The sequence below is a fragment of the Lagenorhynchus albirostris genome, chromosome 7, assembly GCF_949774975.1.
Source record: "Lagenorhynchus albirostris chromosome 7, mLagAlb1.1, whole genome shotgun sequence".
NCBI classification, from domain to species: Eukaryota; Metazoa; Chordata; class Mammalia; order Artiodactyla; family Delphinidae; genus Lagenorhynchus; species Lagenorhynchus albirostris.
Genome location: NC_083101.1, coordinates 50438512 through 50465381, shown reverse-complemented (window position 1 = coordinate 50465381; position 26870 = coordinate 50438512). Strand labels below are relative to the sequence as shown.

General features: G+C 39.1%; 1 protein-coding gene across 3 annotated transcripts in view; it reads left to right on the top strand.

Moving 5' to 3' along the window:
- The window catches only part of PIP5K1B (phosphatidylinositol-4-phosphate 5-kinase type 1 beta), a 328239-nt gene that overhangs the window by 232011 nt on the left and 69358 nt on the right, over positions 1–26870 (top strand). For all 3 annotated transcript variants that reach the window (XM_060155008.1, XM_060155009.1, XM_060155006.1), the window contains 2 exons: positions 5916–6071; positions 19199–19343. In XM_060155008.1, the coding sequence (XP_060010991.1) occupies positions 5916–6071; positions 19199–19343 (301 nt within the window). The remainder of the gene's footprint in view (positions 1–5915; positions 6072–19198; positions 19344–26870) is intronic.

Here is a 26870-nt window from a genome sequence, read left to right as displayed (position 1 = left end):
AACTGTCTATTCAAATACTTTGCCCATTTTTAATTAGATTGTCTTTTTATTGTTGAGTTGTAAGAGTTCTTTATATATTCTCAACACATGTTTCTGTTATCAGGTGTATGATTTACAAATATTGATTTAATTTATAGTATATGGTGTGAGGTAGGGTCCAAATTCATTCTTTTGCATGTGGATATCCAGTTGTCCCAGCACCATTTCTTTTTTTTTTTTTTTGCGGTACGCGGGCCTCTCACTGTTGTGGCCTCTCCCGTTGCGGAGCACAGGGTCCAGACGCACAGGCTCAGCGGCCATGGCTCATGGGCCCAGCCGCTCCGCGGCATGTGGGATCTTCCTGGACCGAGGCACGAACCTGTGTCCCCTGCATCGGCAGGCGGACTCTCAACCACTGCACCACCAGGGAAGCCCCCAGCACCATTTCTTGAATGGGCTCTTCTTTCCCCCGTTGAATTATCTGGGTTCCTTGTTGAAAAATCAGTTGTCCACAAATATTAGGACTAATTTCTGGATTCCCCCAGGTTGGTCAAGAACCTGCCTCACATCCTGAGTCCATGCCTCCCTGAAGGTCACCACAATTTACTCAGTTACCCAAACCAGACGTGCAGGCATCCAGCTTTGTCAAAGCCTAACCACCCACATGCAGTCACTTACCAATACCTAGTCTCACCTGGAAATATCAAGAGTTCGTCCCCTTCTTTCACAGCACCTCTCCTAGTTCAGCCATTGTGGTTTTTATGGTTTTGGTTTGGGCTTTTTTTTTTTTTTTCACATAAAGTTGTGGCCCTCATGTTCCTCTCTTACCTCCAGTCATATCCCCTTCCAATCCAATCTCCCCAACCCCAGCCAGAGGCATCAGTTTAAATCTCCTCTTGCTAATTTCCTATTTAAAACTCTTCCATGCTTAAAAAAACTATTTTTCTTAATAAAAACTTCAGTGTATTTCCTAATACACAAAATCCTAACTTCGCTTCTGAGTCCCTGTGTGACGTGGCCTCTCTTTCCCTAGCTGTGACTTTTCTCACACCCATTCCATGCTCTACCCTACCCTCAAGCCTCCAGCAGCTCTGAGTGCCCTGCAGTTACCCCATCATTCCAGGCTGCCTCCACATCTGTACATGTTCTTGTCCCTTTGCCTGTAGTGATCTCCATCCTTCCCCTGGTCTTCCTTCATATCTCAGCTCAGATGATGCTTCCTTCACAGCAGTTACCATACTCTGCTATAGTAAGCTGTTGTTCTATCTCCCCCACTTGACTTTGAGTTCCTGAAAAGTAGGGGCTGTGTGTGGTTCTCATATATATTCCCAGAAGCTAGCACATTGTAGGCCCTCGATCATTATTTGATGAATAATTGAATGAATGAATGGACTTTTCATCTACTACCAGCTTTTCAAAGGGTAGCCATTTAATTAGTAAAGTTGACAGTTTAAAATACAACTTCCAGATCCTTTATCAGCTATGATTAAGTTAAAGCCCTTAATTCCTACAGTCATACTTTCCTTTTTTTTTTCTGATTGTGAAAGTAATACATGTTTATTATAGAAAGTTCAAAGGAACAAAATACAGATTGAATTACAATAATGAAAATGCATTACCCAGAGAAAGTCACAATTTAAACTTGGGAATATAAATTTCCAAATATTTCACTAAGCACATACACACACATTCACATACCCCTTCTGTTGTGATTTTATTTAAAAAAATAGTTTATTACTCATGTTAGCTAAGTTTTACTGCAGCAATAAATTAACTCTGGATTCTCAGCGGCTTAATAAAACAAAGATTATTCCTTGTTCAGACTTTCCCAGCACAGGTTGGCAGGGGGCTCTGTTCTACTCAGCCATTCAACGACAGGTATACTTTCTTTGTATGTGAAAACTTCCCCTCCCCACCCCTACCCCCAAGAAAACAATACTTGGTCTTCAAGTTTCTTTTTTTAAATCATTTTTTTAGCCTTCTTAAATCTGTTATCCCACCCCAGAATTGAGTCATGCTGTCAATGTAGTAATGTTTGCAAAATCCTATAATTCTTTCTGCAAATATTAGTCACCGTAATGTTGGAACCTCACTGAAATTCTCTACCCAGATAATGTGTCTAGAGTACTAAAACTTAGTTTCCTGAAAGGAATAGAATAGTACTGATACATTAATTAATTAAAAATCAACTGTCCTAAAATTTCAGAACAATAGTTAATTCTTTCAACCAACATTTGAGTACCTACTATGTACCTAACACTATGCTAAGCATTAATAATATAGAAAGCTTTTTTTAAAAAAAAATTAAATTCCCTCGGTAATTTCATGGTCCGTTTTGGGTCAGGGATTGTAACATGTAAAAGATTTATAATGTAATAAAGCAGCTGTTAATAGAGTTTTTCCATAGGCTACTGTAGGTACACAAAGAGAAATAAAACCAATCTTCCCAAAGAGAGCTTCACAGAGAAAAAAATATTTAAATTAAGTCCTGAAACTATAAGCCAGCGTTAATTAGGAAGAGAGGCAAGAAGGGCATCTGAAGTAGAAGGAACAGCATGTACAAAGGCCCAGGGGTAGGAATGAACATGGAGGTTCAGGGGATGGCAGATAGGTGAGCTGAAAAGCAGTTAAGGGTAGGAGCAGTTGAGTAGCGGGATGTAGAGCTGGAAGTGGACACACGATACCTGTCACCATTATTTAGCCAAAGACAAATCCAAGAGTTTCTGTGGACAAAAGAAAGTAACCAGCAACCCAAACCATCCTTTGAGATTTTCCAGTCGAAACAATTCCCTGATTAGGTGCTCACCTCCTGGTGGCAGTAACTTTCCAAAGTCTCCACAGCCCAGCCAAGTCCAAACACAACAGCTCTAGGCTCTGGAGAAGAAGGAGCTTGGCTCTCTGCTTGATGTTTTATATATTCTCCAAAAACCACGCCCATTTCCTCCAAGTGACAGAGTTATCAAACCTTACGAAAGGTATAGGTGCACATGATTAGATTTTTACAGAGTTGAAAACACACCCTGATGCCAATGATTGACGTCAAACCTTTTGAAACCTACTGAATCCAATTGCCACAACCCAATCTCTGGTATAAAAAAAAAGTCACAACTTGAGTTCATATTTGTAATCCATGAAATTGTTTGGAAAATAAATGATCTCCCCAAATGTGAAAAAAAAAAAAGTCCCTGAGGTATTCAATTTCTGCAATATTCAAGTCCTTATCCACTGAATGGGCTCAGATAATTCCTTTAAGGAAGATTGACCATTTAAGACAAAAGTAAAGGCTTTCTTTAGGTGCCATCTGGTCCTGGCAGGGGTTTGTTTTGGGGTCTTCTCTGCTGTTCATTGTATGTGTTGCTGATAATGAGCAAAGAGCTATTTCTTTGGGGGGATCTTGGCCTTTGGTCCATGATAAGCCACAACAAGTACAGACAGTTGTCTGAGCATCTTCCCCTCATTCACTCTTCCGTGATGCTGCCAACATTCTTCTGATCCTGGTTGTTTCTCAGTTTAGAGAATTAGCACTGACCTAAGAACTATGCAATTCTCAAACCTTTTGGTCTCAGCGCCACTTTACACTCTTAAAAATGACTGAGGGCCCCAAAGAGCTTTTATTTATGTGGATTATAACTGTCTATATTTAACCTATTAGAATTTTAAATTGAGGAAAATTTTAAATATTCTTACAAGGTAACAATAAAAAAAATTGCATGTTAACATACGTCAATATTAACAAAAAAGTAAAAAATTTCTAACAAAGTAATTATGAAAAATAATTATGTTTTCCAAAACAAATAATTGCTTGGGAAAAGTGGCATTATTTTATATTTTTTCAGATCCCTAATTCTGGCTTAATAGAAGACATCCAGACTCTCTTGTATGCTTCTGAATTCAGTCTCTGTGGCGATACCACAGCTCATGTAGCATCTAGAAAACTCAGGAAAGTGTGGGAGTGAGGAAGATAAATAACTTCTTAATATTGTTAAGAAAATAATTTTAACATCACAGACCTTCGAGGAGAATTTCAGGGATTCCTAGCAGTCCCTGAACCACATTTGAGATCCTCTGACTTAGAAATTTTAAAACACAGTTGACCCTTGAACATCACAGGGGCATTAGGAGTGCCAAAGCCCGACACAATGGAAAGTTCACATGTAACTTAGAGTCGGCCCTGCACATGTGTGCTTTCTCAGCACCCAAGGATTCAACCAACCCCAGATCATGTGGGACTATAGCATTTGGTATTGAAAAAAATCCATACATGAGTGGGCCCACACAGTTCAAACCTGTGTTGTTCAAGTACCAGATTCAAACCTGGACTGGATTGAAAGGTGAGAGTTGAGAGTTTATGAAAGCTAGCAGATAGAATATTAAAGCCAAAGCCAGCATATGGATAATTACTTCACACCTGTAAAGCAAGTGTGACCACTGTTTTGATGAGATGAGGAGTTCAAAAAATGACACATTTGGTGCACTTATTTGCCACTAAAATCCATTTGATCCGTTTTTAAACATTCCGAGTCTCCTCCCCTCAAAGAAAAACAAACTCTAGTTTTATCTTATTCCTCCCTCACTTTAACCAGAAAATAGGATGCCACAGAGCTAGGAAATGAACCACAGTTAGGCAACTTCAAACAAAGACACCTGGGATTTCATGGTTTCTAGCTCTGTGACCTTGAGCAGGTCACAGTTTCTCTGCTCTCAGTTTCTGGACCTGTAGAAGGGCCTACCTCCCTCAGATGACCACCTGGATAGTTTGAGATAAGGAATGTGGCTGCTGGCTTCCAAATTCTTAAGGCTTCTAAAATGTTATTGATTACAGTTATGTTATTATGGTTCTAAGACTGCTCACGGGACACATAAACCTTCCCTTCGCTTTAAGTGGAGAGATTGCCCTCTATTCTTTCCTCATTTGTGTGTCCCAAAGTCCTTCTCCAATTAAGTTTTTGCAAGCTGCTGATGGGATGCCCCTGACGAGCAGTGTCATCTAAGCTCTGAGATTCCCAAGGCTGAACACAGTCACTGTAATGCATCTGCTGTCAGGTTATCCCTATATGCAAACCTCCGAAGGAAGAGAGACACTGCTAACACCAAGTTCAGGGGAAAGCGTAAAGAGGTCTCAACCTCCCTCTCCCTCTCCCCTCCAATAAAATTCTCCAACAGTGTTGAGCAAGAAGAATGATTGCAGCATGGAGAAAATATACATGGGGATGGTCTGGCTGCAGCTGAAGCAGCTCCCACTGACATATCAGAAGTAAAGTCCCAGCCTTCAGTGAGCGTGATTGATGGTGAAGTACACTTGCCTTGGTTCAGGTTCCCAACACACTTCAGAAGTTATACAATGCTGTCTGGACAAAAATCAGGAGTGAATTATACATCTGAAGTAACCATGACCTAGAAAAGACCCAAAGGCAGGAAATTTCAGTGGAAAGTCACTGAAAGAAAAAAGCAACCAGAAGTAACTTGGTTAAATTGGGTAACATGAGTATAAGATTAAACATTGGCATGTTTAGAAATTCCCAGTCCCAAGTTCATAAAACTGGGGTCATGAGAATTCTCCTTACTTTACCATCTGTGCTTATCGACCCACTCAACCTCTTCCCAGCCCTAGAAAAACATTGCTTGGAGGAGGAAATGTAATTCTTCAGCAGCATTTGAATTTCACCTCAAATAAGACTATATTTCAACATCTGGAGAGATATATCAATCCAAATTTATTCTAAGCTATTCTGATTTAAGTCAAATCATTTTGGACAAATAAAATTGCCAAAACATAATATCATCTCCCTTTCCTCATGTATATAAAACAAAGCATCTTGCATCCTACTGAAATAATGACGAAAATCTTAATAAATCGTGAGTAAAATTTTAATTTAATAAATATATTCATGTGGTTTTACAATAACTATAATTGTCTCTCCTTTTCCTTTTTCTAGCTTTGAAGGCCTCACCCTCTAAAAAACGGTGCAACTCCATTGCCGCCCTGAAGGCAACCTCACAGGAGATTGTGTCCTCAATTAGCCAGGAATGGAAGGATGAGAAGCGTGATTTGCTGACCGAAGGGCAGAGTTATAGCAGCCTCGATGAAGAAGGTAAAGACATGGAACTTAGAAAAAGAAGAAAAGATAAAAGTTCTTGTGATTTTACTTGTATAAGTAATGTAAACTCACAGTAGAAAAATGAGAAAGTACTTTCCTAGGAAACAAAGTCTCTTAACTAATTTTTAAAATGATGTTTACAGTATGACACAGTTAATGTAAAATTTTTATAACACATAAACGATACTGTATATGGTTCACGGTAAAAAAAAATTAAAACAGACTAAAATATTCAGAAACAAAGATCTATAATTCCACTACCTGAAGGTAATACATGTGAAGGTTTTGGTGTTTTTACTAGTAGACCTTGGTCTGGGCTTGTATATATATTTTTTTCAAACATACACACACATTATATACATATACATACATACGTACACAATGTAACAGTGAATTACGAATTTATTTAGGTCCTCTTTAATGAGTTTAATAAAAGTTTTATATTTTCTCCTGGCAAGTCATATATTCCTACCTTTTGTTAGATTTATTTCTCAAATGGTTATAGACATAAAGACATAGATACATATTTTCTGTCTTTTCAGGTAATGTGTATGTATATATATATATATATATTTTTTTTTTAATAACAAAAATGATTTAATGGAGCGGCTGGGGTTTCTGACAAATACCAACCTAAAAGGCCAAACAAAGAGTCATTCCCAAGAGCATCAACTTTGCAGGTTACCCTCAATTAATTTCATCAACCGCCCATCAGAAATCTGTTTCAAAGGCTCTGATGGCAGATCACCATTTGGGCAGACCTTTGGAAAGAAAGCCTCCCGTTTGCTCTGGCTCAATTTCTGCCTGCAACAGGGAACTACAGAAGTTAAATCTGCACTCAGTAAAAAAGGGCGTGTCTGAATCTCAATGATACTTGAGTGTCTGAGAGAAACTCTGTTCTCTATTTCTATTTCACAAAGGACCCATAATGCGTGAAGCTGACAAAGCAATGATTAAGGCTGAGCTTCCTATAGCCTCAAACAGTGTTGCTTAAATTGGGGATTTGGGGAGGCCACCAAAATCCCGCGCAAGTGTTGACCTTTGGCAGAGTTTCTCTTCAGCACCATCCTTTTCTCTTTTTCTCTGGTGCTGGGGAAGGAGTCTTGGGCTTAGAATGATCTGACATACGTTTATTGAGTGCCTACTATGTGCCAGGCACAGTTTTAGGATCTTGAAATTTGGCTTCAAATCCAAGATCCAGTAGTCCTAGCTATGGAACTAGCTGTGGACCCTTAATATCTGAGCCTCACTTTCCGCATCAGTAACTGGGGCTGATTGTGCTACATTCTTCATGGGGATATTTTGATAATTCATGTGGATAATATACAGCATAGAACCTGGCACAAAGTAGGTGGTCAATAAGTGTTGCATTTAATAGGATCTGTTTCCAATACCCCTGGAAAACTCCTCCCACGTTGGCACCTTTCGAGACTATTCAAAGCTGCCCCATCCAGGTGCACCATATTCTGAGACAATCCAACCACTATCAAACTTTTGCATTAAAGAACATTCTGGAAAACGAATACAATACAGCATTAGTATTATTTAAAGAATGGCTTAATAGGGCACCTTCCCAGAAATGTTTAGGTTTAAACTCCACTCATCCTTTTTTTTTTTAACATCTTTATTGGAGTATAATTGCTTTACAATGGTCTGTTAGTGTCTGCTTTATAACAAAGTGAATCAGCTATACATATACATATGTCACCATATCTCCTCCCTCTTGCGTATCTCTCCCACCTTCCCTATCCCACCCCTCTAGGTGGTCACAAAGAACCGAGCTAATCTCCCTGTGCTATGCGGCTGCTTCCACTAGCTATCTATTTTACATTTGGTAGTGTATATATGTCCATGCCACTCTCTCACTTTGTCCCAGCTTACCCTTGCCCCTCCCTGTGTCCTCAAGTCCATTCTCTATGTCTGCGTCTTTATTCCTGTCCTGCCCCTAGGTTCTTCAGAACCTTTTTTTTTCTTAGATTCTATATATATGTGTTAGCATATGGTGTTTGTTTTTCTCTTTCTGACTTACTTCACTCTTTATGACAGACACTAGCTCCATCCACCTCACTACAAATAACAATTTTGTTTCTTTTTATGGCTGAGTAATATTCCATTGTATATATGTGCCACATCTTCTTTATCCATTCATGTTTTGATGGACACCTAGGTTGCTTCCATGTCCTGGCTATTGTAAATAGTGCTTCAATAAACATTGTGGTACATGACTCTTTTTGAATTATGGTTTCCTCAGGGTATATGCCCAGTAGTGGGATTGCTGGGTCGTATGGTAGTTCTATTTTTAGTTTTTTAAGGAACTGCCATACTGTTCTCCATAGTGGCTGTATCAATTTACATTCCCACCAACAGTGCAAGAGGGTTCCCTTTTCTCCACATCCTTTCCAGCATTTATTGTTTGAAGACATTTTGATGATGGCCATTCTGACTGGTGTGAGGTGATACCTCATTGTAGTTTTGATTTGCATTTCTTTAATGATTAGTGATGTTGAGCATTCTTTCATGTGTTTGTTGGCAATCAGTATATCTTCTTTGGAGAAATGTCTATTTAGGTCTTCTGCCCATTTTTGGATTGGGTTGTTTGTTTCTTTGATATTGAGCTGCATGAGCTGCATGTAAATTTTGGAGATTACTCCTTTGTCAGTTGCTTCATTGGCAAATATTTTCTCCCATTCTGAGGGTTGTCTTTTTGTCTTGTTTATGGTTTCCTTTGCTGTGCAAGAGCTTTTAAGTTTCATTAGGTCCCATTTGTTTTTTTGGGTTTTTTTATTTCCATTTCTCTAGGAGGTGGGTCAAAAAGGATCTTGCTTTGATTTATGTCATAGAGTGTTCTGCCTATGTTTTCCTCTAAGAGTTTTATAGAGTCTGGCCTTACACTTAGGTCTTTAAATCCATTTTGAGTTTATTTTTGTGTACGGTGTTAGGGAGTGTTCTGATTTCATTCTTTTACATGTAGGTGTCCAGTTTTCCCAGCATCACTTATTAAAGAAGCTGTCTTCTCTCCATTGTATATTCTTGCCATCTTTATGGAAAATAAGGTGACCATATGTGCGTGGGTTTATCTCTGGGCTTTCTGTCCTGTTCCATTGATCTATATTTCTGTTTTTGTGCCAGTACCATACTGTCTTGATTACTGTAGCTTTGTAGTATAGTCGGAAGTCCAAGAGCCTGATTCCTCCAGCTCCATTTTTCTTTCTCAAGATTGCTTTGGCTATTCGGGGTTTTTTGTGTTTCCATACAAATTGTGAAATTTGTTGTTCTAGTTCTATGAAAAATGCCATTGATAGTTTGATAGGGATCACATTGAATCTGTAGATTGCTTTGGGTAGTATAGTGATTTTCACAATGTTGATTTTTCTGATCCAAGAACATGGTATACCTCTCCATCTGTTTGTATCATCTTTAATTTCTTTCATCAGTGTCCTATATTTTTCTGCATACAGGTCTTTGGTCTCCTTAGGTAGGTTTATTCCTAGGTATTTTATTCTTTTCATTGCTATGGTAAATGGGAGTGTTTCCTTAATTTCTCCTTCAGATTTTTCATCATTAGTGTATAGGAATGCAAGAGATTTCTGTGCATTAATTTTGTATCCTGCTACTTTACCAAATCCATTGATTAGCTCTAGTAGTTTTCCGGTGGCATCTTTAGGATTCTCTATGTATAGTATCATGTCATCTGCAAACAGTGACAGCTTTACTTCTTCTTTTCTGATTTGGATTCCTTTTATTTCTTTCTCGTCTCTGATTGCTGTTGCTAAAACTTCTGAAACTATGTTGAATAGTAGTGGTGAGAGTGGACAACCTTGTCTTGTTCCTGATCTTAGTGGAAATGATTTCAGTTTTACACCATTCAGTTTTTCACCATTGAGAACGATGTTAGCTGTGCGTTTGTCATATATGGCCTTTATTATGTTCAGGTAAGTTCCCTCTATGCCTACTTTCTGGAGGTTTTTTATCATAAATGGGTGTTGAATTTTGTCAAAAGCTTTCTCTGCATCTATTGAGTTGATCATATGGTGTTTCTCCTTCAATTTGTTAATATGGTTTATCACATGATTGATTTGCGTATATTGAAGAATCCTTGCATTCCTGAGATAAACCCCACGTGATCATGGTGTATGATCCTTTTAATCTGCTGTTAGATTCTGTTTGCTAGCATTTTGTTGAGGATTTTTGCATCTATGTTCATCAGTGATATTGGCCTGTAGTTTTCTTTCTTTGTGACATCTTTGCCTGATTTTGGTATCAGGCAGATGGTGGCCTTGTAGAATGAGTTTGGGAGGGTTCCTTCCTCTGCTATATTTTGGAAGAGTTTGAGAAGGCTAGGTGTTAGCTCTTCTCTAAATGTTTGATAGAATTCGCCTGTGAAGCCATCTGGTCCTAGGCTTTTGTTTGTTGGAAGATTTTTAATCACAGTGTCAATTTCAGTTATTGGGTCTGTTTATATTTTCTGTTTTTTTCCTGGTTCAGTCTCAGACGGTTGTGCCTTTCTAAGAATTTGTCCATTTCTTCCAGGTTGTCCTTTTTATTGGCATATAGTTGCTTGTAGTAATCTCCCCTGATCTTTGTATTTCTGCAGTGTCAGTTGTTACTTCTCCTTTTTCATTTCTAATTTTGTTGATTTGAGTCTTCTCCCTTTTTTTCTTGATGAGTCTGGCTAATGGTTTATCAATTTTGTTTATCTTCTCAAAGAACCAGCTTTTAGTTTTATTGATCTTTGCTATTGTTTCCTTCTTTTCTTTTCATTTTTTTCTGATCTGATCATTATGCTTTCTTTCCTTCTGCTAACTTAGGGGTTTTTTTTTATTCTACTTTCTCTAATTGCTTTAGGTGTAAGGTTAGGTTGTTTATTTGAGATGTTTCTTGTTTCCTGAGGTAAGATTATATTGCTATAAACTTCCCTCTTAGAACTGCTTTTGCTGCATCCCATAGGTTTTGGGTCGTTGTGTTTTCATTGTCATTTGTTTCTAGGTATTTTGTGATTTCCTCTATGATATCTTCAGTGATCTCTTGGTTATTTAGTAGTATACTGTTTAGCATCCATGTGTTTGTATTTTTTACACATTTTTTTCCTGTAATTGCTATCTAGTCTCATAGTGTTGTGGTCAGAAAAGATTCTTGATACGATTTCAATTTTCTTGAATTTACCAAGGCTTGATTTGTGACCCAAGATATGATCTATCCTGGAGAATGTTCCGTGAGCACTTGAGAAGAAAGTGTATTCTGTGTAGGGAATGGACTTGAGGAGATGGGGAGGAGGAAGGGTAAGCTGGGACGAAGTGAGAGAGTGGCATGGACTTATATATACTAACAAATGTAAAATAGATAGCTAGTGGGAAGAAGCTGCATAGCACAGGGAGATCAGCTCGGTGCTTTGTGAGCACAGGGGTGGGATAGGGAGGGTGGGAGGGAGACTCAAGGGGGAGGAGATATGAGGATATATGTATATGTATAGCTGATTCACTTTGTTATAAAGCAGAAACTAACACATGATTGTAAAGCAATTATACTCCAATAAAGATGTTAAAAAGAAAAAAGTAAAAGAAAGTGCATTCTTTTGTTTTTGGATGGAATGTCCTATTAATATCAGTTAAGTCCATTTTGTTTAATGTGTCATTTAAAGCTTGTGTTTCGTTATTTTCATTTGGGATGATCTGTCCATTGGTGAAAATGGAGTGTTAAAGTCCCCTACTATGATTGTGTTATTGTTGATTTCTGCTTTTATGGCTGTTAGCATTTGCCTTATGTATTGAGGTGCTCCTATGTTGGCTGCATAAATATTTACAATTGTTATATCTTCTTCTTGGATTGATCCCTTGATCATGATGTAGTGGCCTTTTTTGTCTCTTGTAATAGTCTTTATTTTAAAGTCTATATTGTCTGATATGAGAATTGCTAATCCAGCTTCTTTTGATTTCCACTTGCATGGAATATCTTTTTCTGTCCCTTCACTTTCAGTCTGAATGTGTCCCTAGGCCTGAAGTGGGTCTCTTTCATATGTACGGGTCTTGTTTTTGTATCCATTCATCCAGTCTATGTCTTGGTTGGAGCATTTAATCCATTTACATTTAAGGTAATTATTGATATGTATGTTCCTATTACCATTTTCTGAATTGTTTTGGGTTTGTTATTGTAGGTCTTTTCCTTCTCTTGGTTTCCTGCCTAGAGAAGTTCCTGTAGCCTTTGTGGTAAAGCTGGTTTGGTAGTGCTGAATTCTCTTAGCTTTTGCTTGTCTGTAAAGGTTTTAATTTCTCTGTCAAATCTGAATGAGATGCTTGCTGGGTAGAGTAATCTTGGTTGTTGGTTTTTCCCTTTCATCACTTTAAATATGACCTGCCACTCCCTTCTGTCTTGCAGAGTTTCTGCTGAAAGATCAGCTGTTACCTTATGGGGATTCCTTTGTATGTTATTTGTTGTTTTTCCCTTGCTGCTTTTAATTTTTTTCTTTGTATTTAATTTTTGAAAGTTAGATTAATATGTATCTTGGCATGTTTCTTCTTGGATTTATCCTGTATGGGACTCTCTGTGCTACCTGGACTTGTTTAAGTATTTCCTTTCCCATATTAGGGAAGTTTTCAACTATAACCTCTTCAAATATTTTCTCAGTCCCTTTCTTTTTCTCTTCTTCTTCTGAGACCCCTATAATTCGAATGTTGGTGTGTTTAATGTTGTCCCAGAGGTCTCTGAGACTGTCCTCAATTCTTTTTTCTTTATTCTGCTCTTCAGTAGTTATCTCCACTATTTTATCTTCCAGGTCATTTATCCGTTCTTCTGCTTCAGTTATTCTGCTATTGATCCCTTCCAGAGAATTTTTAATTTCATTTATTGTGTTGTGCATCATTATTTGTTTGCTCTTTAGTTCTTCTAGACCCTTGTTAAATGTTTCTTGTATTTTCTCTATTCTATTTCCAAGATTTTGGATCATCTTTACTGTCATTAGTCTGAATTCTTTTTCAGGTAGACTGCCTATTTCCTCTTTATTTGTTTGGTCTGGTGGGTTTTTACCTTACTCTTTCATCTGCTATGTGTTTCTCTGTCTTCTCATTTTGTTTCACTTACTTTGTTTGGGGTCTCCTTTTCACAGGCTGCAGGTTCGTAGTTCCCGTTGTTTTTGGTGTCTGTCCCCAGTGACTAAGGTTGGTTCAGTGGGTTGTGTAGGCTTCCTGGTGGTGGGGCTAGTCCTTGTGTTCTGGTGGATGAGGCTGGATCTTGTCTTTCTGGTGGGCAGGACCACATCCAGTGGTGTGTTTTGGGGTGTCTGTGATCTTATTATGATTTTAGGCATCCTCTCTGCTAATGGGTGGAGTTGTGTTCCTGTCTTGCTAGGTTGGCATAGGGTGTCCATCACTGTAGCTTGCTGGTCAACGAGTGGAGCTGGGTCTTAGCGTTGAGATGGAGATATCTGGGAGAGCTTTCGCTGCTTGATACTACGTACAGCAGGGAGGTCACTGGTGGACCAGTGTCCTGAACTCGGCTCTCCCACCTCAGAGGCACAGGCCTGATATCCGGCTGGAGCACCAAGACCCTGTCAGCCACACGGCTCAGAAGAAAAGGGAGAAGAAAAGAAAGAAATAAAAAATAATAAATAAAATTATTAAAATTTAAAAATTATTAAAAATTAAACAGTAATAAAAAAAGAAAATAAATAAAGAAGGAGCAACCAAACCGAAAACAAATCCACCAATGATAACAAGTGCTAAAAAGTATACTTAAAAAAATAAAAAGACAGAACCGTAGGACAAATGGTAAAAGCAAAGCTGTACAGACAAAATCACAGAAAGAAGCATACACATACACACTCACAGAAAGAGAAAAAGGAAAAATATATATGTATCTATATTAAGAAGAAAAAGGATGAGAGCAACCGAATCAATAAAAAAAACTATCAGTGATAATAAACTCTAAATACTAAACTAAGATAAACATAAAACCAGAAACAAATTAGTTGCAGAAAGCAAACCCCAAGTCTACAGTTGCTCCCAAAGTCCACTGCCTTGATTTTGGGATGGTTCATTGTCTATTCAGGTATTCCAGTGATGCAGGGTACATCAAGTTGATTTTGGAGATTTAATCCACTGCTCCTGAAACTGCTGGGGAAATTTCTCTTTCTCTTCCTTCTTCGCACAACTCCTGGGGTTCAGCTTTGGATTTGGGCCCGCCTCTGCGTGTAGGTTGCCTGAGGGCGTCTGTTCTTCACTCAGACAGGGCGGGGTTAAAGGAGCAGCTGATTTGGGGGCTCCGGCTCACTCAGGTCGGCGTGAGGGGTACAGATGCAGGGCGAGCCTGCGGCGGCAGAGACCGGCATGACATTTCAACAGCCTGAGGCTCACCATGTGTTCTCCCGGGGAAGTTGTCCCTGGATCATGGGACCCTGGCAGTGGCGGGCTGCACAGGCTCCCAGGAGGAGAGGTGTGGATAGTGACCTGTGCTCGCACACAGGCTTCTTGGTGGCTCCAGTATTAGCCTTAGCGTGTCATGCCCGTCTCTGGGGTCCACGCTGATAGCTATGGCTCGTGCCCGTCTCTGGAGCTCGTTTAGGTGGTGCTCTGAATCCCCTCTTCTCGCGCACCCCGAAACAATGGTCTCTTGCCTCTTCGGCAGGTCCAGACTTTTTCCCAGACTCCCTCCCGGCTAGCCATGGCGCACTAACCCCCTGCAAGCTGTGTTCGCGCCGCCAACCCCAGTCCTCTCCCTGCGCTGTGACCGAAGCCCGAGCCTCAGCTCCCAGCCCCGCCCACCCCGGCGGGTGAGCAGACAAGCCTCCCGGGCTGGTGAGTGCTGGTCGGCACCCGTCCTCTGTGCGGGAATCTCTCCACTTTGCCCTCCGCACCCCTGTTGCTGCGCTCTCCTCCGCGGCCCCGAAGCTTCCCCCCTCCGCCACCCGCAGTCTCCGCCCGCGAAGGGGCTTCCTAGTGTGCGGGAACCTTTCCTCCTGCACAGCTCCCTCCCACTGGTGCAGGTCCCGTCCCTATTCTTTTGTCTGTGTTTTTCCTTTTTTCTTTAGCCCTACCCAGGTACATGGGGAGTTTCTTGCCTTTTGGGAGGTCTGAGGTCTTCTGCCAGCATTCAGTAGGTGTTCGTAGGAGTCGTTCCACGTGTAGAAGTGTTTCTGATGTATTTGTGGGGAGGAAGGTGATCTCCATGTTTTACTCCTCCGCCATCTTGAAGGTCTCTCCGCAGGTAGTATATTTTTAAGGTTTGTTTTTTCTGGCTGTTTGTTGCTACTGCATAGATCTCACATCTTTTTTTCTGTCTTTCTTACTTGCTAACTAGGACTTCTGGTAGAATGATGAATAGAAGTAGTGATTGTGGGCAGCCTTGCCTCATCCTGATTTTAAAGGGAATGCTTCTCGTGTTTCACTGCTGAGAAAGAATTTTGCTGTATTTGATGCCCAGAATCAAGTCAAGAAAGTTTCTTTTTATTCCTAGTTTCTAAAGTTTTTATCAGGAATGAGTGTTGCATTTTATCAAATATTTTCCTCTATCGAGTTGATCATTTGGATTTCCTCTTCTAATCCTATAAGAGGAAGTGACATTTTAGATTTTATTATCAGTATATTCTTTTGGGAATGCCAACATCTCCCGAAAATTTCTTTTATTTCCTGTAGAAGATTAGATCTCTTCTGGGATTTTTCTTTTCCTCAGTCTTCAGAATAGCGTGTTCATCCTTTTCCCTTCTGCAGCACTTTTCCATATCTGTCATGTTGGGTTTCTTTCTCAGCTTATAAACCAACTTTTATGCAGATTTGGTGATTTCAGCTGGAGTTACTGAATTGCCCTTGCTCCTCTCTCTGAGTGATGGCTCCAGTTTCTGACAGGCATCCACCTCTTTCCCTAAACTTCCCTGCATTGGCATCTCCCTACCACACTGTCTAATTTTCTAGGATAAACTTATTTTTAAACTGTGATAGTTAAACTTTCAAATAGTGTGCTCAATATGACTTCTCAGCTATACCTCAGTAAAAATGTATATATTGCTTCTAAAGTTGAAGCCATGAGTCCAGTTGTTAATCTTAGGGTTAAGTATAATAAATACACTACACAGCATCTAGAAAGTCTGGAAACATAAGAAGCAGTGCACAAATTATGCTTTTTTCAACTGAACTATTGGACTCATTGCTTTAGATCTAAAGGTACTTCACCAGAAAAAGTCTCTGAAGGTTGAAGAAAAACCTATTGAACATATTCTTTGAAACTGTTAACGTACTATTTTTAAATGAGTTTATCTTGACAATTCTCTGCATCTACAAAGTTTGCTGCAAGGTTCGGCCTTTCTATAATGCTCTATACTTGGGGACTTCCCCTTTCGTAATGCACCAAGTTATTACCAAATTTCCCTCCAGTTTTTAACCATTTGTTTTCTATCATTCTCAGTATGTCTGGGTTGTATTAGTTTCCTTTTGCCATGTGACAAATTACCAGAAAGTTAGTTAGCAGCTTATTATAACCTCCATTTATTAGCTCACGGTTCTATAAGTCAGAAGACTAGCAAGGCTTACCTGCGTTCTCTGACACAGCTTTTCAGGGTCTCAAAAACTGGGATCAAGGTGTCAGCTGGCTGAGTTCTCATCTGGAGTTTCTGGAGAAGAATCCTCCTCCAAGCTCATCCTGATGTTGGCAGAATTCACTTCCTTGCAGTTGTAGAGCTGAAGTCCCATGTCATTGCTGTCTAACAGCTGTGGGCCAGGCTCAGCCCCTAGAGAGCATCCTCATTCCTTTCCATGCAGCCCCCCTCCATCTTCAGACGGGGAATTTCTTGCAGGTCAATCCCCCTTACACTTGGAATCTCTGCCATTACCATCTCTGACCTCTAGACACAAATTTAAAGGGCTCACATGACTAGCCCAGGCTCACCTGAATAATCTTCCCTTTGACTAACTCACAGTTAACTGATTAGCAGCCTTAATTACATCTGCAAGCTTCCTTTTGCCACGTAAGATAAAATAATCACAGGAGTAATACCTCATCCTTCTCACAGCTTCCACCCACACTCAAAGGGAGATTATACAAGGGTGCAGGTCATTGAGAGTCATCCTAGGATTCTGCCCACCACACTAGTTATTTTAAAAAACTGAAGAGTATGGGCACATAAGGGAACAGTTCTCTACTTCAAAGAACTGCTCCTAAGGGTCAGCTACCCAGTGTCTGGGTGCTGTCTGACCTGGGCCCGAGTCACTGGACAGGTAGTGTTTTTCTGTATTCTGTCCCTCAGCGAGCCTCTGGTTTATGAAATCAGGCTGAGGATGCCCAAGACCTGAGTCTGCATTAGTTGTTCTCAGTCTAGCTCTATCTGCCTTATATTTAGTAGTGATTGATTGGAATCTGATGTGAGGTTATTTTTCAGATTCAGTTTTCTATGTTACTGAGAGTTTTCATATTTTTCTCTGTATTTAATGAGAAGGTGGGATCAAGTATATATATTTTTTGGCGGGGGGGGATCAAGTATATTGAAGATGGCTAGCCAACTGTCATATTGAAGCCTTTCTGATTTTTGCATGTTGAGCATGTTGTCACTTGTGTTTTCATATGATTATCATCTGTTATTCATCATGGCAGTTCTTTATTTTGATCTGAATCGGATGCAGAGCTGCAGCATCTCATACATTTTAATGTGTGTCTGGATTCCTAGTCCAGAGTCCAGGCCTTCTGTGCTTACCCCCTTCTCCCTCCATGCCTCGCCCCACCTCTCCATCTATATCCCTCCAAGTCCAAAATCCAAACCTCACACTCACATGATAGTGCCTATTAGGATCAATTTCCATTCGTTCACTTCCTGACAGTACATAATTTTGAGCCTATTGTGCCTATAAAGGAATACAAGAAACACCGTAAGGTTATATTGTATTTATTATCATCTGTTTTAGTTTAGTTTGGGGAAGTGATTAAATAGAATCCACAGTACAGCGTGGTGACACGAGCTAATAATACTGTATGGCATATTTGAAAGTTGCTAAGAGGGGAGATCTTAAAAATGCTCATCACCAGAGAAAAATGCTGTAACTGTGGTGATAGGACGTTAATTCAACTTACTGTGATGATCAGTTCACAATATATACATAAGTCTAATCACTAAGTTGTATACCGTAAAACTAATACATTGTTATAGGTCAGCTATAGTTCCATAAAATTATATAATATCTCCACTGGTGAAAAATAAATCAGCTTGAGCCCAACTATAGAACTTTAAAGACAGGATTCATCCACAGTGTTCTATCTCTGGGAACGTGCATGTCTCTTTTTAAAGGAGCTCTGTTCTGTGTGGCTGGACCTTTAAACAAAATACTATCTCTGACAAGTTGACCAATAATGAATGTGAATTTGTCCAAAGTTTAGGATAAGATGATTAAAAATGATCCAGAAAAAAAAAAAAAAGATCCAGATTCAACACTCAAAAAAAAAATCCACATAGAGAGAGTAGGCAGAGTCACTGCTCAGCCTTGACTTTTCCACTTTCCTGATGAGGGACGGCTCTTGCATAAGTATTTTCATAGGTACCTACATTTTAAAGAAAAATAAGAGTTTTCTCATTTTTAAAAAGGCAGCCTTGCTTTTAGAATATAATGTCAAGAAGAGCTGTGGATAATATTCAAAGATGTATATGGGCTCAAATAGGGTTAAGGTATAGCTGGCTGTTAGTCTGTGAAGCATTTGTTTCTTGGCTGTTAACAAGTGTGTGTTCTTAGATCTGCACTGAGAATCACAGATATGGGCATAGCCTCGGGAGAGGAAAGCAAGTTCACTGTCTGTTTATACATTTGCCAATCATCCTTTTAATCTCTGTTGAATTATCTCCTTAAGCTCCTAGGAGCTTTTTATGTCATCTTTCGAGAAACAGTAAATCACTTTATTAGGTTTTTAAAAGAACATTCATAATGGCATTTCCATAAGCCATTTTGTAAATTAATGCGGTTTCCTTTCTGTTTTACCTGTTTGCAAGAAGCTATTTTACATTTCTGCTGTAGTTCAGAAGAGCACAGTTATTTCCTAATTTAATTTGCAGCCTGGTATGTAGAATGAATGCCTTTGACTCATTTAAATTATTATATACACTAAAGCAGCATTTCTTACCGAGATTCATGAGTGTTTGTTTGCTTTTTGTCACCCAGCATTGGGATCCCGACACAGGCCAGACCTGGTGCCTAGCACTCCATCGCTGTTTGAAGCTGCTTCCTTGGCGACCACAATTTCATCTTCTTCCTTGTACGTCAATGAACATTATCCACACGACAGGACCACGCCTTATTCAAGCAGGTAATATTTAGTGCAATCAAACTACCAGTCGGCTATTACCACACTAACATCACAGCTAGTCAGTATCTCTGAATGAGAACACGTCATCCCTAACAACCAGGATGGGACCGTCTCCTGCCCTGTAAGAGAAAGAGAGAAAATGCTGGATATTTACTGTGACAGCAGGGAAAACCCTCCTGATTTTTCTGTACGGTTAATCATTATGTCCTGTAGAAACTATGTACTTTGTGGAAGAAGATGAATCTTTCATCATTTTTATTTTAATAATCGTATGAGTGGATTTTTTAAGCAAGCACTCCTGGTTAATGTTTACACAAATAGCTACAAAGTATCTGAATATTTTCTTTCCGTATGAGTGACCTTAGTAACTACTGACAGATAGAATAACAGCCCCCGCAGATTGTGCACACCCTAATCCCTGGTATCTGTGACGCTGTTACCTTATAGAGCAAAAGGGGCTTTTTTTTTTAAATTTTTTTAACATCTTTATTGAAGTATAATTGCTTTGCAATGTTGTGTTAGTTTCTGCTGCATATCAAAGTGAATCAGCTGTACGTATACATATATCCCCATATCCCCTCCCTCTCGTGCCTCCCTCCCTCCCACCCTCCCTATCCCATCCCTCTAGGTGGTCACAAAGCACCGAGCTGATCTCCTGTGCTATGTGGCTGCTTCCCACTAGCTATCTGTTTTACATTTGGTAGTGTATATATGTCCATGCCACTCTCTCACTTTGTCCCAGCTTACCCTTCCCCCTCCCTGTGTCCTCAAGTCCATTCTCTACATCTGCGTCTTTATTCCTGTCCTGCTCCTGGGTTCTTCAGAACCATATTTTTTTTTTTTTTTAGATTCCATATATATGTGTTAGCATACGGTATTTGTTTTTCTCTTTCTGACTTACTTCACTCTGTATGACAGACTCTAGGTCCATCCACCTCACTACAAATAACTCAGTTGCGTTTCTTTTTGTGGCTGAGTAATATTCCATTGTATATACGTGCCACATCTTCTTTATCCATTCATTTGTCGATGGACACTTAGGTTGTTTCCATGTCCTGGCTATTGTAAATAGAGCTGCAATGAACATTTTGGTACATGACTCTTTTTGAATTATGGTTTTCTCAGGGTATATGCCCAGTAGTGGGATTGCTGGGTCATATGGTAGTTCTGTTTTTAGCTTTTTAAGGCAACTCCATACTGTTCTCCATAGTGGCTGTATCAATTTCCATTCCCACCAACAGTGCAAGAGGGTTCCCTTTTCTGCACACCCTCTCCAGCATTTACTCTTTATAGATTTTCTGATGATGGCCATTCTGACTGGTGTGAGGTGATACCTCATTGTAGTTTTGATTTGCATTTCTCTAATGATTAGTGATGTTGAACATCCTTTCATGTGTTTGTTGGCAATCTGTATATCTTCTTTGAAGAAATGTCTATTTAGGTCTTCTGCCCATTTTTGGATTGGGTTGTTTGTTTTTTTGTTATTGAGCTGCATGAGTTGCTTATAAATTTTGGAGATTAATCCTTTGTCAGTTGCTTCATTGGCAACTATTTTCTCCCATTCTGAGTGTTGTCTTTTTGTCTTGTTTATGGTTTCCTTTGCTGTGCAAAAGCTTTTAAGTTTCATTAGGTCCCATTTGTTTATTTTTGTTTTTATTTCCATTTCTCTAGGAAGTGGGTCAAAAAGGATCTTGCTGTGATTTATGTCACAGTGTGTTCTGCCTATGTTTTCCTCTAATAGTTTTATAGTGTCTGGCATTACACTTAGGTCTTTAATCCATTTTGAGTTTATTTTCGTGTATGGTGTTAGGGAGTGTTCTAATTTCATTCTTTTACATGTAGCTGTCCAGTTTTCCCAGTACCACTTATTGAAGAGGCTGTCGCAAAAGGGGCTTTGCCATTATGACTGAGTTAAAGGTCTGGAGATGGGAGGAGTATCCTGAATTATGCAGATAGGCCCAATGTAATCACAGGGTCCTTGTCAGAGGAAGTCAGGAAGATTAGAGTCAGAGAAGGAGATGTGATGGCAGAAGCAGAGGTCAGAGAGAGAAAAGATTTGAAGATGCTACACTGTTGGCTTTGAAGGTGGAGGGCGGGGCATGAGTCAAGGAATGCAGGCAGAGTCTAAATGCCAAAACAGGCAAGGAAACAGATTCTCCCTTAGAGCATCCACAAAGGAACACAGTTCTTCCAACCTCTTGAATATAGGACTCCTAACTGCCAGAGCTATAAAATAATAAATTGGTCTTATTTTAAGACATTAAGCTTATGACAGTTTGTCACAGCAGCAATAGGAAACTAATACAGGGACTCTCAAACATTTAAAGTGAATTTGAATATTGGGGAGGGGTACTGAAGTTTCTTAGATAGAAAGTTAATTTGTTATTATTATTTTTTTAACAAAATATTCTCAAACATTGGTTCTCGTAATAGAAAGTACCTCTACAAAGAGGTCACAACGTTGTGGGATTAGCTATTTTTTCTGTTTATATATGTACTTTCGTAACTAGCTTCAGTTACAGGTCAGGGATAACTATGTATACGTTGTCAAAAATTATCTGTTAAATGTTGAACTGGTTCTTGTCATAATTCAGCTCTCAAGAATCAAGATCAAATTTGTGCAGGTGAAATGTTTTTTATACTGTAAGTCATTTCCCCCTCCACCCTAGCAACTTGGTTCACTTCCAGAAAGAGGACTCAATATGGGAGATTCATTTTTAATGTGTGCATATTTATAAATTCTAGCTTGGTCTTTTGGCAAGTTAAGTTTTGGTAGTTGGAGGTTCTAGAAATTCTCTCTTTGTTGCTGTTCCCTTCTCTCTTGGCTAGATACAGGTTAGGTGGTAGCAGGTGAGACAGCCCATCTAGGTCTAGAGAAAAGGAGCAAATGACAAGGTGAATCACAAATCTTGGCTGGGCTTCTGTTTGGATAGCTCTGCTGTAGGACCAACAAATAAGGCTCCATTGTAAATTATTCAACTCCCCTGAACTGTAAAAGTAATTTGGTTAGCTTCCTCAAATTAGAAGAATTTAACGTGACTTATACCTAAAACGAATGTGTACCTTGAATGTTCAAGTTTGTTATGTAAATTTGTCAAGCAACAGTTTTTCCTATCTGTACGGTACAGCTGAAGGCGGTTGTTTTGCTCTCAAATATAAATAGCAGCTCGAAAGATGGCTGGAAAGTTGCAGGAAATGCTTTGCAAGGTCAAAAACAATTCTCATGTGAAGCTGCGGTGGTTTCTTACCATTTGCTACTGTTCTCATTATCAGGGCAGATAGTTGGATATGTAATAAATTATTTACTAGAATTTTCAGCACAAAAATAAAAGAGTTTTGTTTGTTTGTTTTTGGTGGCAGTGGTTTTGACTAAGTATTCAGTCTCTTGGCCAGAGGTATTCAACTCTTGGGTATTCATAAGGTTCCTTCAGGATCTGAATCAGAGTTCCTTCTGACTCCCAATCCTTTCTGGCCAGCTTGGGAGCAAGCTACCTCTGCATGCTCCAGGGCTGTGGTATAACTCTTGGTACTTTTATTTATGCTGACAGTGGTTAACATGTATATTTAGATGGGAAAAGCATCAGTGTTATCTATGATATTTCTGCCCCCCCTTTTTTTTTTTTTGAAGAGAATTGTTTGAAATAAATCTTCTGTGGCATTGTATCTCCAAATTGCGATTTGATATCTTATATTTAGCTATCCATCCGGGTTCAGTTGCAAAAACAAGAAACCACTCTATCTTAAGCAGAAAGGGATTTGTTACAGGGAATTCACAAAGTCTTTAAAAAGGCTTGGGAAGTGGGCTCTGGGCTGAACATCAGAAAACCACGCCAGCTACACACCACTGAGCTGGCCCACCAGCAGCCTTTGTCACAATCAAGTGGGTGTTCTTCCAAAGGAATGCAAGCCAAAGAAAAGCATGTTGTGAACCTAGAATTTTTTTTTTCTAGAGTGCTATACAATTTATTTATTTATTTATTTACTTACTTACTTATTTATTATGTTGTCTAGTTTACATATGTTAGTGTATATATATGTGAATCCCAATCTCCCAGTTCATCCACCACCACCCCCCGCCCTCTTTCCCCCCTTGGTGTCCATACATTTTTTCTCAACATCTGTGTCTCTATTTCTGCCTTGCAAACCAGTTCATCTGTACCATTTCTCTAGATTCCACATATATGCATTAATATATGATATTTGTTTTTCTCTTTCTGACTTACTTCACTCGGTATGACAGTCTTTAGGTCCATCTACGTCTCTACAAATGACCCAGTTTCGTTCCTTTCTATGGCTGAGTAATATTCCATTGTATATATGTACCACTTCTTCTTTATCCATTCATCTCTCGATGGGCATTTAGGTTGCTTCCATGACCTGGCTATTGTAAATAGTGCTGCAGTGAACATTGGGGTGCATGTGTCTTTTTGAACTATGGTTTTCTCTGGGAATATGCCCAGTAGTGGGATTGCTGGGTCATATGGTAATTCTATTTTTAGTTTTTTAAGGACCCTCCATACTGGCTGTATCAATTTACATTCCCACCAACAGTGCAAGAGGGTTCCCTTTTCTCCACACCCTCTCCAGCATTTGTTGTTTGTAGATTTTCTGATGATGCCCATTCTAACTGGTGTGAGGTAATACCTTATTGTAGTTTTGATTTGCATTTCTCTAATAATTAGTGATGTTGAGCAGCTTTTCATGTGCCTCTTGGCCATCTGTATGTCTTCTTTGGATAAATGTCTATTTAGGTCTTCTGCCCATTTTTTAATTGGGTTGTTTGTTTTTTTAATATTGAGCTGCATGACCTGTTTATATATTTTGGAGAGTAATTCTTTGTCCATTGATTCATTTGCAAATATTTTCACCCATTCTGAGGGTTGTCTTTTTGTCCTGTTTATGGTTTCCTTTGCTGTGCAAAAGCTTTTAAGTTTCATTAAGTCCCATATGTTTTTTGGGTTTTTTTCCATTACTCTAGGAGGTGGGTAGAAAAGATCTTGCTGTGATTTATGTCAAAGAGTGTTCTTCCTGTGTTTTCCTCTAAGAGTTTTATAGTGCCTGGTCTTACATTTACATCTTTAATCCATATTGTGTTTATTTTTGTGTATGGTGTTAGGGAATGTTGTGATTTCATTCTTTTACATGTAGCTGTCCAGTTTTCCCAGCACCACTTATTGAAGAGACTGTCGTTTCTCCATTTTATTTCCTTGCCTCCTTTGTCATATATTAGTTGACCATAGATGTGTGGGTTTATCTCTGGGCTTTCTATCCTGTTCCATTGATCTATATTTGTTTTTGTGCCAGTACCATATTGTCTTGATTACCGTAGCTTTGTAGTATAATCTGAAGTCAGGGAGTCTGATTCTTCCAGCTCCGTTTTTTTCCCTCAAGATTGCTTTGGTTATTCGGGGTCTTTTGTGTCTCCATACAAATTTTAAGATTTTTTGTTCTACTTCTGTAAAAAATGCCACTGGTAATTTGATAGGGATTGCGTTGAATCTGTAGATTGCTTTGGGAGGTATAGTCATTTTCACAATATTGATTCTTCCAATCCAAGAACATGGTGTATCTCTCCATCTATTTGTGTCATGTTTGATTTCTTTCATCATCAGACAGGTCTTTTGTCTCCTTAGGTAGGTTTATTTATAGGTATTTTATTCTTTTTGTTGCCATGGTGAATTGGATTGTTTCCTTAATCTCTCATTCTGATCTTTCATTGTTAGTGTATAGGAATGCAAGAGATTTCTGTGCATTAATTTTGTACCTTGCAGCTTTATCAAATTCATTGATTAGCTCTAGTAGTTTTCTTGTGGCATCTTTAGGATTATCTATGCATAGTATCATGTCATCTGCGAACAGTGACAATTTTACTTCTTCTTTTCCAATTTGTATTCCTTTTATTTCTTTTTCTTCTCTGATTGCCATGGCTAGGACTTCCAAAACTATGTTGAATAATAGTGGCGAGAGTGGACATCCTTGTCTTGTTCCTGATCTGAGAGGAAATGCTTTCAGTTTTTCACCATTGAGAATGATGTTAGCTGTGGGTTTGTCATATATGGCCTTTAGTATATTGAGGTACGTTCCCTCTATGCCCATTTTCTGGAGAGTGTTTATCATAAATCAGTGTTGAATTTTGTCAGAAGCTTTTTCTGTATCTATTTAGACGATCATATGGTTTTCATTCTTCAATTTGTTAATATGGTGTATCACATTGATTGATTGCATATATTGAGAATCCATGCATCCCTGGAATAAGTCCCACTTGATCATGGTGTATGATCCTTTTCATGTATTGTTGGATTCTGTTTGCTAGTATTTTGTTGAGGATTTTTGCATGTATATTCATCAGTGATATTGGTATGTAATTTTCTTTTTTTTTTTTTTTTGTGGTACGCGGGCCTCTCACTGTTGTGGCCTCTCCCATTGCAGAGCACAGGCTCCGGACACACAGGCTCAACGGCCATGGCTCACAGGCCCAGCCGCTCTGCGGCATGTGGGATCTTCCCAGATCGGGGCACGAACCCATGTCCCCTGTATCGGCAGGCAGACTCTCAACCACTGTGCCATCAGGGAAGCCCTAATTTTCTTTTTTTGTAGTATCTTTGTCTGGTTTTGGTGTCAGGGTGATGGTGGCCTTGAGAATGAGGTTGGGAGTGTTCCTTACTCTGCAGTTTTTGGAAGAGTTTGAGAAGGATGGGTGTTAGCTCTTCTCTAAATGTTTGATAGACTTCACCTGTGAAGCCATCTGGTCCTGGACTTTTGTGTGTTGGAAGATTTTTTATCACAGTTTCAGTTTCATTACTTGTGATTGGTCTGTTCATATTTTCTATTTCTTCCTGGTTCAGTCTTGGAAGGTTATACCTTTCTAAGAATTTGTCCGTTTCTTCCAGGTTGTCCATTTTATTGGTATAGAGTTGCTTGTAGTAGTCTCTTAGGATGCTTTCTATTTCTGCATTGTCCATTGTAACTTGTCATTTTTCATTTCTAATTTTATTGATTTGAGTCTTCTTCCTCTTTTTCTTGATGAGTCTGGCTAAAGGTTTATCAATTTTGTTTATCTTCTCAAAGAACCAGCTTTTAGTTTTATTGGTCTTTGCTATTGTTTTGTTTCTATTTCATTTATTTCTGCTCTGATCTTTATCATTTCTTTCCTTCTACTAACTTTGGGTTTTGTTTGTACTTCTTATTGTAGTTCCTTTAGGTGTAAGGTTAGATTGTTTATTTGAGATTTTTCTTGTTTCTTGAGGTAGGCTTGTATAGCTATAAACTTCCCTCTTAGAACTGCTTTTGCTGCATCCTATAGGTTTTGGATCGTTGTGTTTTCATTGTCATTTGTCTCTAGGTATTTTTAATTTCCTCTTTGATGTCTTCAGTGATCTCTTGGTTATTTAATAACTTATTGTTTAGCCTCCATGTGTTTGTGTTTTGTATGTTTTTTTCCCTGTAATTGATTTCTAATCTCATAGTGTTTTGGTCAGAAAAGATGCTTGATATGATTTCAATTTTCCTAAATTTACCAAGGCTTGA